The sequence below is a fragment of the Callospermophilus lateralis genome, chromosome 14 (genome assembly GCF_048772815.1).
Source record: "Callospermophilus lateralis isolate mCalLat2 chromosome 14, mCalLat2.hap1, whole genome shotgun sequence".
In the NCBI taxonomy this organism is placed as follows: Eukaryota; Metazoa; Chordata; class Mammalia; order Rodentia; family Sciuridae; genus Callospermophilus; species Callospermophilus lateralis.
The window spans coordinates 50,046,069-50,059,513 of NC_135318.1; the positions used below are offsets into that span (position 1 = coordinate 50,046,069).

The window sequence follows — 13,445 nt, forward strand, 5'->3', positions numbered from 1 at the left end:
TCAATATATTAGCCCTTGTTAATTATTATTATATATTAATGTTATTATTATATTTTATTATTTTAACTATAATTTTCTTTCCTTGAATTTGCTGATGTCTTCAGATTTGTCAGCCTTTTCCTACAATCTCAACTCCTATCTTTCATGCTTATTCTTCTTTAATAAGTGGCATTTCATTTCTCCCAATGGCCCAGAGATGATCCTTGTATCCCATCTACCTCCAAATTTATCTGCTCTCCCAGTGGCCCAGAGACCATCCTTGTATCCCATCTACCTCCAAACTTCTCTGTTCCCTTCACTACTTCCAAAGTCTACTGCATGAATGGTGATGACCAAGTAAGAATCATACTTCTTCCCTAGTTAGGACCTGATTGCTTGCTGTGTCTTTTGCAAATAAATAAACTTTTAAATTGTAGTTTTATAGACTTTGGGCAGTTTTAAATAAATGATGCTTATTTTTTTTTCCATAAGTAGGGTCACAGTGTATCAAAGCCTGCAAATTCTCTTACATTTTCTGACAAAGTCTTTCTGCCAGATATGACTTGAAGATCTGCTTTGAGTCAGATGAGCAAATTTTGTCACTTTTATAATTGATCAGAGTAGCTTACCTTCTGGCTTTGTCTCTTCCTAGTTAACAAAACTGTTATAAGGATCAAATGAGATATGCACGTGAAAGGGCTTTCTAAACTAAAGCACTAATGTGAGGGCTGATTATTGCATTTGAACAAAGTCCCCAGCAAGTTATGTCAGAATTTAACTCTAGACTATAAAGATGCAACCTCCTCTCTTCTTTTCCCCCTGCATACCACCTCCAGAAGTTTGCAGTAAGCTACTTCTTACTAGAGGGGCAGGTAACTGACTAATTTCATCAGTGACTACAAATCCTTTCTCCTTCCCTCAGGCCCACATTATTCTGTCACAGAATGTGTGCCAAATCCCAAGTCTAGACTTTAGGACACAACATGGCAGGCAAGGCACTTAATAGGATGTAAGAAGGAGATGTAATTAGGGTGTAATTAGGAGAGATTTCTTTGTGCCATTATCTAATCCCTGTCCTGGCAGCACTATAGATTAAATGATATTTCAAAATAAAGTTTGGTGAGGGTGAGGTCAGATATGGCTTCTATCAAACTGGGATGGCAGACCTGACCAATGAGCAAATAGATTTTCTGTATTTGTATTCTTTTTTCTTATTTCTGAACTAACTACTAGAGATTCATTTTTGTACAACATGAGCAGCAAACTAAAAGTGAAGTGTAAGGTTGGTGTCCTCGTCATATCAACCACAAATACCAGATTCTTGATAAGTGCAGGACCCCCTAAGCACTGGGGGTTGTTATTGACTAAATTGTGCTTCCCCCATTCATATGTTGAAATTCCATTCCATACTACAGAATATAATTATTCTTGGAGATAAATTCTTTAAAGAGACGACTGAGTTAAAAGGACATTGTGCTGAGTTCTAAATGAGTTGTGTCCTTATGAGAAGAGAAAGTCACCAAAGGTCTTGTGCACAGAGAAAAGACCACATGACAAGATGATCATCTACAAGTCAAAAAGAAAAGGCTCAGAAGAAACCAAATCTATTGGCCAATTGATCTTGGACATCTAAGCTACAGAAAGGTGACAAATTTCTGTTGTGTAAGCCATCCAATCTGTGGTATTTTGTTATGACAGCCCTAGAAAACTAATACAAGGGTACAAATTGGAAGAACATTTTGCAGTTGGGAACCCCCAAAATCAATCTCCAACAACCCCAGCTCCCCACCAAAAACAAAATATAAAACTTTTCTCCCTGAATGAACATATTCTGAATTTGAAAATATTTCTGTCCTTGATCATTTCAAACTTTGTCTTTCTTACATAGCTTTATTTGCTTCTTCTAGAGAAGGGATAGAGATATGTTGCTTTCTTATTTTCAAACTATGCCTGTTTTTGCTTAATGGTACTGTCATTAATAACGTAAACCACATTGAGAATGCTGGAAATAAATAGATGGCGCTGTTGGTAGAGCATGTTGGTTCTTCCTTTAGTTGAAGAAAACCCACAATCCCAGAAATGGTTTGATTGGTACCACTTCTGCCTTCCTTCCTGCCAAGAAGTTTGTCATTCATCATTGCTCTCCTGTTTTTATGTTAAATGTATTACACCATGTTTCTGATCTTAATCTGTAGTTTATTAAAAACCCCTTAGAAAGCAAGTGCTGTTGCGTAGTTTGTGCAGCTTCACTAATGATGTTCAAGTATGGTAACTCTTTAATTTGTGGGGGAAGGGTAATCTCAATTCCTTTCATGTAAATATGCTGCGGACTGTTTGCAAATGAGTTTGCTCTAGTATTTACCTCATTAGGAATGATGATGAGTTCCAGTTTGAATTTCAATCTAAAATCAGTAACATTCTTTTTAAATTTCTTTTGTTTTTTTAGTTGTTGATGGTCCTTTATTTTATTTTGCTTATTTATATATGGTTCTGGGAATCAAATGCAGTGCCTCACATGTACAAGGCAAGCGCTCCACTGCTCAGTTACAACTCCAGGCCCAACATTCTTTCTTTAATGTTCTAGGAGTTTTGTCATTTGGCTTCTGAAAGATTTAAGTGAAATTTCTCCTTCCTTCAGTATGGTTTGCCTTGCAGCTATTTAATAGTCGTTCCTTAGGTACTCTGTCCATTGTCAAAAATTAGTGTGGCTTCCTGCAGATCAAACCAGAGTACCTAAAAATAGTTTTATACCAAAATAATTTTCAGCCAAAGGTTTTCAAAATACAGAAAATCTTAACAGCTAAACATTAATTCCCGCCCCCCCCCAAAAAATGAGAAGTTGTAAAATGAACTGGGGTATGATGTTTTGAAAAAAATATAGAAATTATCCAGTGATTCATTGGTATTCAGCTTTTAGTGTTTATATAACTTGGCTACGTTTTGTTTTGTTTTGTTGAATATTTCTAAAATTTCCTGTAAAGGTTTATTTAGATCCTCATGCTCATGTACACAACATAAAATTTAGTATTCCTAATGAATTTTTATTTTACTAAATGTACCCTAATCAAATTCAAAAGTGACCAGACTCAAGAGTCAGATGGGTTGCATCAAACTGGAAATTCTGGCCTTTCCATAATTGGGGCATCTCTGGGTGGGTGGGTTGGTTGGTTGGTTTCTTGTAGTAAAATGATGATCAATGGTATGTCTATCTTTCATTATTCCCTGACTTATAATGGGGAGTAGAATGCATGTCAGGCTGTTTTGAACACTCTGGGGGAAAATAATAGTGTTAATCTTTTTTTTTTTTTTTTTTTGGTACATTGAACCCAGAGGTACGTAACCACCAAGCCACATCCCCATCCTTTTTAAAAAATATTTTATTTTCAGACAGTTGCTGAGGCTGGCTTTGAACTTGGGATCCTACCATCTCAGCCTCCCAAACTGCTGGGATTACAGGCATGCACCACTGCACCCTGCTAATCTTTAACTATGTAATTTATCCAATGATAGGCCCACTCCACCCATTCTTGTAAGAACAAAACTATTTTTCTCTCTTTTAGAAATAAGTCAGCGTTGCCTGAGCCAAAATACATGTTTCTTTTGTCCACACATCAGCAGGAAAAGCTTGTCTAGTTTTCTTCTAAAGCATGTCTCTAGCTTGTTTCCAGCTAAGAAATCTTAAACCTAGAGAAGAATCTTGACATATTCCATTTTTTTCTTTTTTTTTTAATTTTTTTAGTTGTAGATGGACACAATTCCTCTATGTTTTTTATTTATTTTTATGTGGTGCTGAGGATGAACCCAGTGCCTCACATATGCTAGGCAAATGTTCTACTGCTGAGCCACAACCCTAGCCCCCCATTTTTTTTCTTTTTTAGAAATTAAAACAACTTAGAGTTGACAGTATTCTTGCAGTTTCATTGCCTTGTTAGCTCACTGCCCCAAGCCTATAGATAAAAATGAAAACACAGGAGCAAAAGGATGTGTATTTTGCAGGTAAGTTGTAGGTGGTTGTGGGTGTGTATGTATAAATTCAGCCTTGTTTTTCTATAGTTTGGATCTGATTTGTCCCCCAAAGACCCTTCTGTTTAAAAGACTAGTCCCCATCTTGGCACTGTTGAGAGATAATGGAAAGTTTAAAAGTGAAGACTAGTGGGATATCCTCTGATCATTGCAGGTATGCCCTTGAGTAAGATAGTGGGACCATCTACCTGCTTCTGTCTCACTTCCCTGTGTGAAGTAAATAGGCCCACACTACCTCCAAGCACTCCTACCCTAAGACACTGTGCCATCCTGGACCCAAAGCAGAAGCACCAATCAGTCATGGCCTGAAACCTCCAAACTGTGAACCAAAACAAACCTTTTTTAAACAAAAATAAGTTGATTATCTGTGGTATGTGTTATAGCAATGGAAAGCTTAGACTTTTTTTGAGTTTATCTTGCTAATTTCCCTTTTGTAAGGTCCCTAATGCCTAGCAGCCTTAGTGAATGGGTAATTAGAAGGACAGGGAGGGTATGAATCAAGGGATCTGAGTAACTGAAGATATTTCACTGTGGATATGTGTGTGATCTGATAGGGGCTACTGGGTAAGGAAAGGGATTTGCGTTTGGTACTTTCCTCCTTTTATGTTTTGTTCCCACCTGTACAGCCTCTATCCCCAATCCCTTCTTAATGTGTAAACCATGAGCTTTAAAGCAGGCTACTTGAGTGCATTCTTCCTGGGAGAAAATAAATCTGATATCATCATTGTCATCATTGTTGTTGTTATTATTATTCTTAGTGCTGAGGATTAAACCAAGGCCCTCTACCACTGAGCAATTCACTTGGCCAAATCTCCTGATATTTACTTAATTTAAAAGTGTTATGGACTGCATTACTGCTAGTCAAAAGTGTTTGTTTCAAAGACATAATGTAGTCCTTTTCATTGAAGGGAGGAAAATATTTCAAATAAAAGGTCTTTCTGGCTTAATTTTCAAAAATAGTTGTGTGAAGTAACAGTTCCAGTTTCTCCCAATAATTCTAATCTCTTTCTATAAAATCTTTTGCAGGATTGCTGTGATATGGTCAGATCCAGTGACCAACTCCCCCAGGCACACCTTACCTGTCTACAGTTACCACCCAGTTAATCCTTTCAAGTAGATTAGGGTACTGATAGGTTAAGGCTCTCATAGACCCAGTCATTTTACCTATAAATTTTCTTGCATTGTCTCACTCATGAGCTTTGGGGGAATACCTTATATGCAAACCATAATAGCCACCAAATTTGATAACCTAGAGGAAACGGACAAATTCCTGGACACATAAACCTCACCAAGATTGAATCACGAAGAAATAGAAAACCAGATCAATAACACCTAATGTGATTGAATCAGTAATAAAAAGTGGCTCATAAAAGAAAAGCCCAGGATCAGATGACTTTGCTGCTGAGTTTTACCAAATTTGAAGACCTAATACCAGTTCCTCTTAGATTATTCTAAAAATTGAAGAAGGAATTCTTCCAGACTTATTGTGTGAGATTAGCATTACCCTGATACCAAAACTAGACAAGGACACAACAAAAAAGAAAGCTTGTTAAGCCAATATCCTTGATAAACATGAAGGGAAAAACCTTCCACAAAATAATAACAAACCAAATCTAGGACACATTAAACAAAGATTATTCACCTTTGTGCTAGGGGTGTAGCTCACTGGTCGAGGTTGTGCTTAGCATGTTCCAGACAATCCCCAGCACACTCTCCTACCATCCCCCCACCCCCGCCTCAAAAAAAAAAAAAAAAAAAAAAAGTTGTTCAGGTAGAATGCATCCCAGAGATATAAGAATGTTTCAACATACAGAAATCAGTAAGCATAACCACACTCATATGGAAAAACATATTGTGTTCATGGATTGGAAGAAACAGTATTGTTAAAATGTTCCAATTACCCAAAGCAATTGATAGATTCAGTTCAATCCCTATGAAAATACCAATGACATTTTTTCATAGAACTAGAAAAAAAAAACTCTAAAAATTGTGTGTAACCACAAAACTCCAAATAGCCAATGCTACTTTGACCAAAAAGAATAAAGCAAGAGACACCAGACAGAGGCACATGGCTGTACTCCCAGCTACTTAGGAAATGGAGACAGAAGGATTGCCAAATTTGAGGCCAGTCTGAGCAACTTACCAAGACCTGTTGTCTATAAATAAATAAATACATACATACATACTAAAAATAAAAATCTGGGACGTAGCTCAGTGGTGAATATGCCTAATATGCATAAGCCCCTAGGTTCAGTCCCAGTGCCTGCTACACACACACACACACACACACACACACACACACAGCAAGAGGATTATACTACCTGACCTCAAAATATACTACAAGACTGTAGTAATCAAAACAGCATTATATTGCCATTACAAAAAGGATATATAGACCTGTGGATCTGAGGAGAGAGCCTAGAAGTAACTCATGCATTCTACAACCAATTGATTTTTTATATATATATATATATATATATATATATATATATACTGAGGATTGAACCTAGGATTGTTTAACCCCCGGGCTATATCCCCAGTCCTTTTTTATATTTTATTTAGAGACAGGGTCTTGCTAAGAGCCTTGCTAAATTGCTGAAGCTGGCTTTGAACTCACAATCCTCCTGCCTCAGCCTCCCAAGCCATTGAGATTACAGGTGTACATCACCGCAGCCAATTGATGTTTGACAAAAGTGCTAAGAACATGCCTTGCAGAAAGGACAGTCTTCCAATAAATAGTCCTGAGAAAATTGAATATTCACATGTAGAAGAATGAGCTGGACCTGTCTTTCATCAGATGCCAAAAAATCAACTCGAAATGGATTAAAAACTTAAATGTGAGACCTGAAAATACTTAAAATACTTCTAGAAGAACCAGGCATGGTGGCACACCTGTAATTCCAGCAACCTGGAAACTGAGGCAGGAGGATGACAAGTTTGAGCCTAGCCTGGGCAACTTAGCAAGACCTTGTCTCAAAGCAAAAAGATTTAAAAGGTGGGGAGGGTCTGGGGATGCAGCTCAGTAGCAAAGCACCTTTTCATTCAATTCCCAGTATCAAAAATAAATAAATGTGGGACTGGGGGTGGTGCTGAGGCAGGAAGGATTGTAAGTTCAAAGCCAGCCTCAGTAACTTAGCAAGGTCCTAAGCAACTTTGTGAGACCATGTCTCAAAATTTAAAAATAAAAATGGGCTAGAGATGTGGCTCAGTAGTTCAGTCCTGGTACCAATCCCTGTGTTCAATCCCTGGTGCCAAAAATAAATTAATTAAATAAATATACTAGAAGCAGCCAGGGATACAGCTCAGTGGTAGAATGTTTGCTTAGCATGTATGAGACCCTGAATTCAATCCCCAGTACCATTAAAAACAAACAAAGAAAACATAGGGGAAACATTTCAGAACATTGGAATGTTTGAGAATTTTTTGAACAAGACCTCAAGACTACAGGAAACAAAAGTAAAAATAAACAAATGTATCAAACTAAAAAGTTTCTTCTCTGCAAAGGAAAAATATCAACATAGTGAAGAGAGAACAGTACTGGAGAAAAATATTTGTCAACTATACTTCTGATAAGAGGTTATATCTAGAATATATAGGGAACTCAACCCACTGAATAGTAAAACTAAATAGCCTGATTAAAAAATGGGCAATATACGTTTTCTCAAAAGTAGACATGGAAATGGCCAACAGATATTTGAAAAAAATGTTTAACATTACTAATTATCAGAAAAATGCAAACCAAAACCACAATGAGATATTACCTCATATCAATCAGAATGACTATGATAAAAAAAGATAAATGATAACTAGTGCTGGTAAGAATGTGGAGAAAAGGGAACACTTTCACACTATGGTGGAATTGTAAATTAGTGCAGTTGTTATGGAAAACTCTGTGGAGGTTCCTTAAAAAATTAATACTAGATCTACCATATAATCCAGAAATCCCACTATTAGGTATATACCAAAGGAAAATGAAATCAGTATGTCAAAAGAGACATCTTTATTCCCATGTTTATTTTGTACTATTTGAATAACCAGAAATGAAGACAAGTGTTCATTGATAGATGAATGGATTTTTAAAAAGTGGTGTGTGTGTGTGTGTGTGTGGAATACTATGGAGCTATAGCAAAGAATGAAATCCTGTCATATGCAACAACATGTATGGAACAGGAGGATATTATGTTAAATGAAATAAGTCAGGCACAAACAGGTACTATATGATCTCACTCATATTGAATATTAAAATGTTTATCTCAGGGCTGGTGTCGTGGCTCAGTGGCAGAGCATTTGCGTAGCACATGTAAAATAAATAAACAATTATTATAAAGGTATGTTGTCCATCTACAACTATAAAAATATTTTAAGAATGTTTATTTCAGGCTGGAGATGTGGCTCAAGTGGTAGCGCACTTGCCTAGCATGCGTGAGGCACTGGGTTCGATTCTCAGCACCACATAAAAATAAAATGGAGATATTGTGTTCACCTTAAACCAAAAAATAAAAATAAAATGTTTATTATAGTTCAGTGATAAGTGTGCTTCATATGTGTAAGGTTCTGGGTTCAATCATCAGCACCAAAAAAAAAAAAAAAAAAAAAAAAGTTGATCTCACAGAAGTTGAGAATAGAGTGGTAGTTACCAGAGACTGCAGAGAATATTGGAGAAGGAAAGATGGAGAGTTTGATCAATAGGTACCAAATTATACTTAGGCATAAGACATTCTGGTATATTATTACACAGTTGAATGACTAGAGATGATATTTTTTATATTTCAGAAGGCCAGAAGAAAGGATTTTCAATGTTTTTACCATAAAGAAATTATAAATGTTTGAGGAAATAGATATGTATAATCCAATTTAAACACCACACAATATATACATGTAACAAAATATCATGTTATCCCGTAAATATATATAATTTGTTTATGTGTCAGTTAAAATAATAATAAAATAATAAATGAGAAGTTCTCAATAAGAAAAATTATATGCTGAGGTTATGGAAGTCTACAGTGAGAATAAAATTTTCTATCCATGAAATAATGAAGAAAGAAAAAGAAATTCATGCTAATTTTATTGTCACACCTCATACTGGAAAAATTACAGCCATAGTGTAACATAAGTGCTTCATTAAGATGTAAAAGGCAGTAAGTTAGCTTGCATATGTATAGGAAAAAAGCATGGTGTATTTAGGTTTTACTACCATCTATGATTTTATGCATCCACTGGGCGGGGGGGTCTTGTACATATTCCCCATGAAAGGGGAATCACTTGAAAAGGCTTATCAATTTAGGCATGTTAAAAATCCTTGTTCTCCTCCTCTTTGGGTTTTGTATTCCGTTATTCTGTACTTGAAGAGACTCTGCTCTATGTGAATCAGATGGAGTAATTGAGGTCAGTAGGAAAAGAAGAAATAATATCCCTACATAAACAATGTTGAAATGGCAGAGGAAGAGGAGTTGGGGGTTAGGGAATAAAAGTTTATGACCTCTCTCTCTTCTTGCCTAAACCCAGCTGTCAGCTAGAGAACAAAAGAGTGACAGTGCCTTCGGAAAACAGCTTCGTAGGACATGAAACAAGGCACAGAATGGTAGAGAATGGATATGATAGGACAAATGGAGAATAATCAGCACAGTTTTCAGGGAACTATAAAATTTTAATTTTCAATAAATGGTTACTTAGGAACTTGGATATCTTTGCTGCAGAGAAGCTATTTTTGGGATTCAAGGTATCATGAAGGAGTTAAGGAGCAGTATCAATGATAATTCTGAGAAAGCCCCAGTAACTGTGAAATGAGTGGAGAACACAAGTTTACTTATCAAAATGTTCTGAATTTCTCTGATGGGCAATTTCAGAACTACTGGATATCTTATTTATTATAAAATTGTATCTCAAGAAGCCAGTGCTAATTTTAACCTCTACCTCCATGTTCTTTGTCTCTTAGTTGTTAAACACAGAATATACAGGTTTCATTTCTGTAAGTCAGAGAGTTATTTAAATTTATGAAAAGACAGGCCAGACAACAGGCTTTATGGCCAGAGTTTATGTTCAGTAAGTAGTCTCTATAACAACAGATGAAACCAAAAGAAAAATTTTGCAAATGAGTCTTATAAAACCTAGCCAGCTTTTTTACATGAATCTCTTTAATTAGTACTGGTTTTCTAAGGTACTGTTTCCTACTGACACCTTCTTTCCCCCAACTTTATCTCTTTTTTTTCTAACTATTAAAAGTCTATTTAACAAAAAGTTTAATATGAAAATGTATATGACCTGATTTTTATGTCATAGTTAAATAGGCTCTTTGGAGAGGGGACATATATTTCTCTGCTGAACAGCCATTATTTATACCCATTCCAAGGAATCTAACATGATACTATTTCCTCATATTACCATCATTCCAATATTGTTCAGTTGCCCACTAGTTGCCATCTCCACATTTATCTATCACAAAATTCATAATGGGGTCAAATCCCTGCAATATTCCCTGGACATGTCTGCCACCATTTAATTTCAATAACTTCTCCATATATTTTTTTTTTAGTTTGGGAGGGTTAACTTTGCTCATTTTGTCTACTTGGCAAGCACAGAGATGCTTTGAAATGGAATTGGCGACCTACTTCACCAATTTTATCATTTTTAAAAGAAAACACAATACATTATAACTTGCCAAATTTGTACTATATTGATAAATGAGATCAATAAATTGATAACAGCTTTGTGAAATTTTAAGTAAGAAATAGTAATAGCATAGAAAATTATAGAATTTTTGTTCAGTTGAATTTGTTCTAAATGGTTCCACTTAAGTATTTAATGGCATGTCTTTTTATTTTCTAATTTTATTATTTTATCTTTTTATTTTATAATTTTATTGTTTTGTGGAAGACTCACTCAGGTATAGCTTATAGGGCCTAGATAAGATCATTTAAATGGAAGTTATACACAAAGAAGTTATTTAGTATATAGATGGAAAGAACCAAACATTTGCTTAATAGCCACCTTCAGTTATTCTATAGACTAATAATAATTATACTTTCAGTTCCTGGTAGGAATTGAGTTTGATCTAAAACATTAAGGATTTAGGCCGTGAAGAGATTTGTTGGTTATCTTTTACCTGCCCCTTTGGGGATAGGAGTGGGAAGTGCTGTAGTATTGTAGGACAGAAGCTTTTCCTCCACCTTCCTGGTTTTTTGCATGAAACCTATAAATTAAACTGAGAAAATATCAACAGGAGAAAAAGTTACAATTTTTACTGATGTTGATATTTTCAATATTAGGTGCTCAAGGGCTATACAGGAAAAAAATATATATTTAAAAATCCAAAGAGGCAGTTAGACTTGAAATCTTATATACCATCTTAATAAAAGGGTGATAAATTATGAAGTGACTAGGGGTGGTAAATTATGGGAAGATAACTATATGGGGGAACTAATGGTAGATTAGGCTTTTTAGTAAAGCTTGTCTGTTGTTGTTTGCAGTAGAAATTGAACCCAGGGCCTTGCACACACTATCAAGTTCTCTACCACTGAGCTATACTCCCAGTCCTTTTCCTCTCTTCTTTTATTAGTCAGAGTCTCTGATGGTTACCCAGGCTGGCCTTGAACTTTATTTCTTATGCCATGGCCTCCTGAGTAGCTGGGATTATCCTCAGGTCCAGCTAGTGAGCCTGTTTTATGCAGACTCATCTTGGTGCCAACTTTCCATCTTCTTTATTTCCATAAAACTCAACCAAAGGAGGGATTTATATAAGACAATCTTCATTTCTCAGAAGTTTCTGCTTTTTTATTCAGATAAAGGAAACTTTAAGAAGACTTTCTCCACTTGTTGATTCTTGGTTGACAAAATAATCCATATTCCAAAGTGACATATTTTGGGATGACATATTCTGATCTCCTTTAATATATAAAGAAGAAAATGTAGAGAAGAGAGCATTAACTGGTGACTCTGCAATAACAGAGCGATTCGGCATGTTATTTAATTTGCTCAGTATGTTAATTTCATTATCTAGAAAACAAAGCAATTGGGTTATATGATCTCATTGGATTCTTACTACTGTAAAATTAGTGGATTATTTTTCTTAAGGATCTTGAATATTGTCATTCTTGGATACATGTAATTTTTCCCTTTCTCTCAAAACATTGCAGACCTAGGATTTGTCCGATATACATGAAAATTCTGCCATGTATATTGGACAAAGACATATGATTTATTTAGTAATCCTAACATTGATTGAAGGGAATTTATTTGGGGAACCTTAGGAGAGAAATCTTGTAGTAAGCGGAAAGACCCCAGAAATATTTGTTGCTGTTTCAATATCTGGGTATTTTAATTGTCTGACTAATGTTTCCCAAGGAATTTGTAACAATTTCTGGCTTATCCACTAAATCTGAGTTAACCCAGACTAACTTGCAAATCAAAATCCTCCTTTCATTGTTAGTCTACAGGGTGCTGTGGAGATAGCATGGATTTTGGAGTCACCCAACACTGGGAGTTCATAATCCCAATCTTCCATTTAATAATTTTTTGGATATAGGTTAACTTTTCTGTATCCTAGAGTTCTCATCTATAAAATAGCAATATTTGAGTAATTACTTAAAATTATTATAGGATGACATTAGATGACAAATGGGAAGAAATTTTTATATTCCTCATAATGAGAGTACCTGAGATCTGTATATCTCTTTACATTTTATGAAACACCATCATACAAGCAATTTCATTTAGAGTATAGTATGGATTTGCTTTATGGGGTAATATATCACTTAGATATGAAGACCTGAGCTGGACTTGCTGCATTGGGACTCTGTAGCTTGCCAGATGAAAAACTTTAGCTATCTTAGGGATCTCTTCTAAAACATCCTTTTATGTTTTACAGGAATCTGAATTTCTGTGTTTGGAGTTTGATGAGATCAAAGTCAACCAAATCTTGAAGAAGCTCTCAGAGGTAGAAGAAACTATCAACACACTGATGCAACCAGCCTAACTGAAGTTGATGTAGGAAAGACTTGGAGTTATTGAAACAATATTCACGATCCTTTCCTAATGACCTTTTTAAAATCTTGTTCCCCTATTGATATTAAATCCTTAAAAGTCAAATCTTGCCTGCTTTTGCTTGCCAGGATTTCTTTCACTCCCTTTCATTCACTCTTATGGTTTTTCTGGTGTAAAGGTTCTCATACTTCAGCATGCAGAAGAACTACAAGATGTATTTTTTGAAAGCATAGATTAAACTATTTTAAAGATGGGGGTACTGGGGATGTAGCTCAGTGGTAGAACACTTGTTTATCTTGTAAAGCCTTGGGTTCTATCCTCAGTACCACTACCACCACACAAAAACAAATAAAAACAAAAAGAAAAAACAGGCTTTTAGGGCCTTACCCTCAGAGACTTGGAATCAGGATTGGGCTATGTGGGGTCATCTTTGGTAATCCTTCCTTTGGTTATTCCTGAGA

The 13,445-nt window shown here is 35.6% G+C and overlaps 1 protein-coding gene and 1 pseudogene across 1 annotated transcript in view; one reads left to right on the plus strand and one right to left on the minus strand.

Moving 5' to 3' along the window:
- Positions 1-13,089, plus strand: part of Commd1 (copper metabolism domain containing 1) — a 182,596-nt gene extending 169,507 nt beyond the window's left edge. The window contains exon 3 of the mRNA XM_076833472.1: positions 12,869-13,089. Coding sequence (XP_076689587.1) covers positions 12,869-12,976 — 108 coding nt within the window. The 3' untranslated portion in view covers positions 12,977-13,089. The remainder of the gene's footprint in view (positions 1-12,868) is intronic.
- Positions 10,339-10,561, minus strand: LOC143380776 (small nuclear ribonucleoprotein G pseudogene; annotated as a pseudogene).
- Positions 13,090-13,445: the final 356 nt, after the last annotated feature.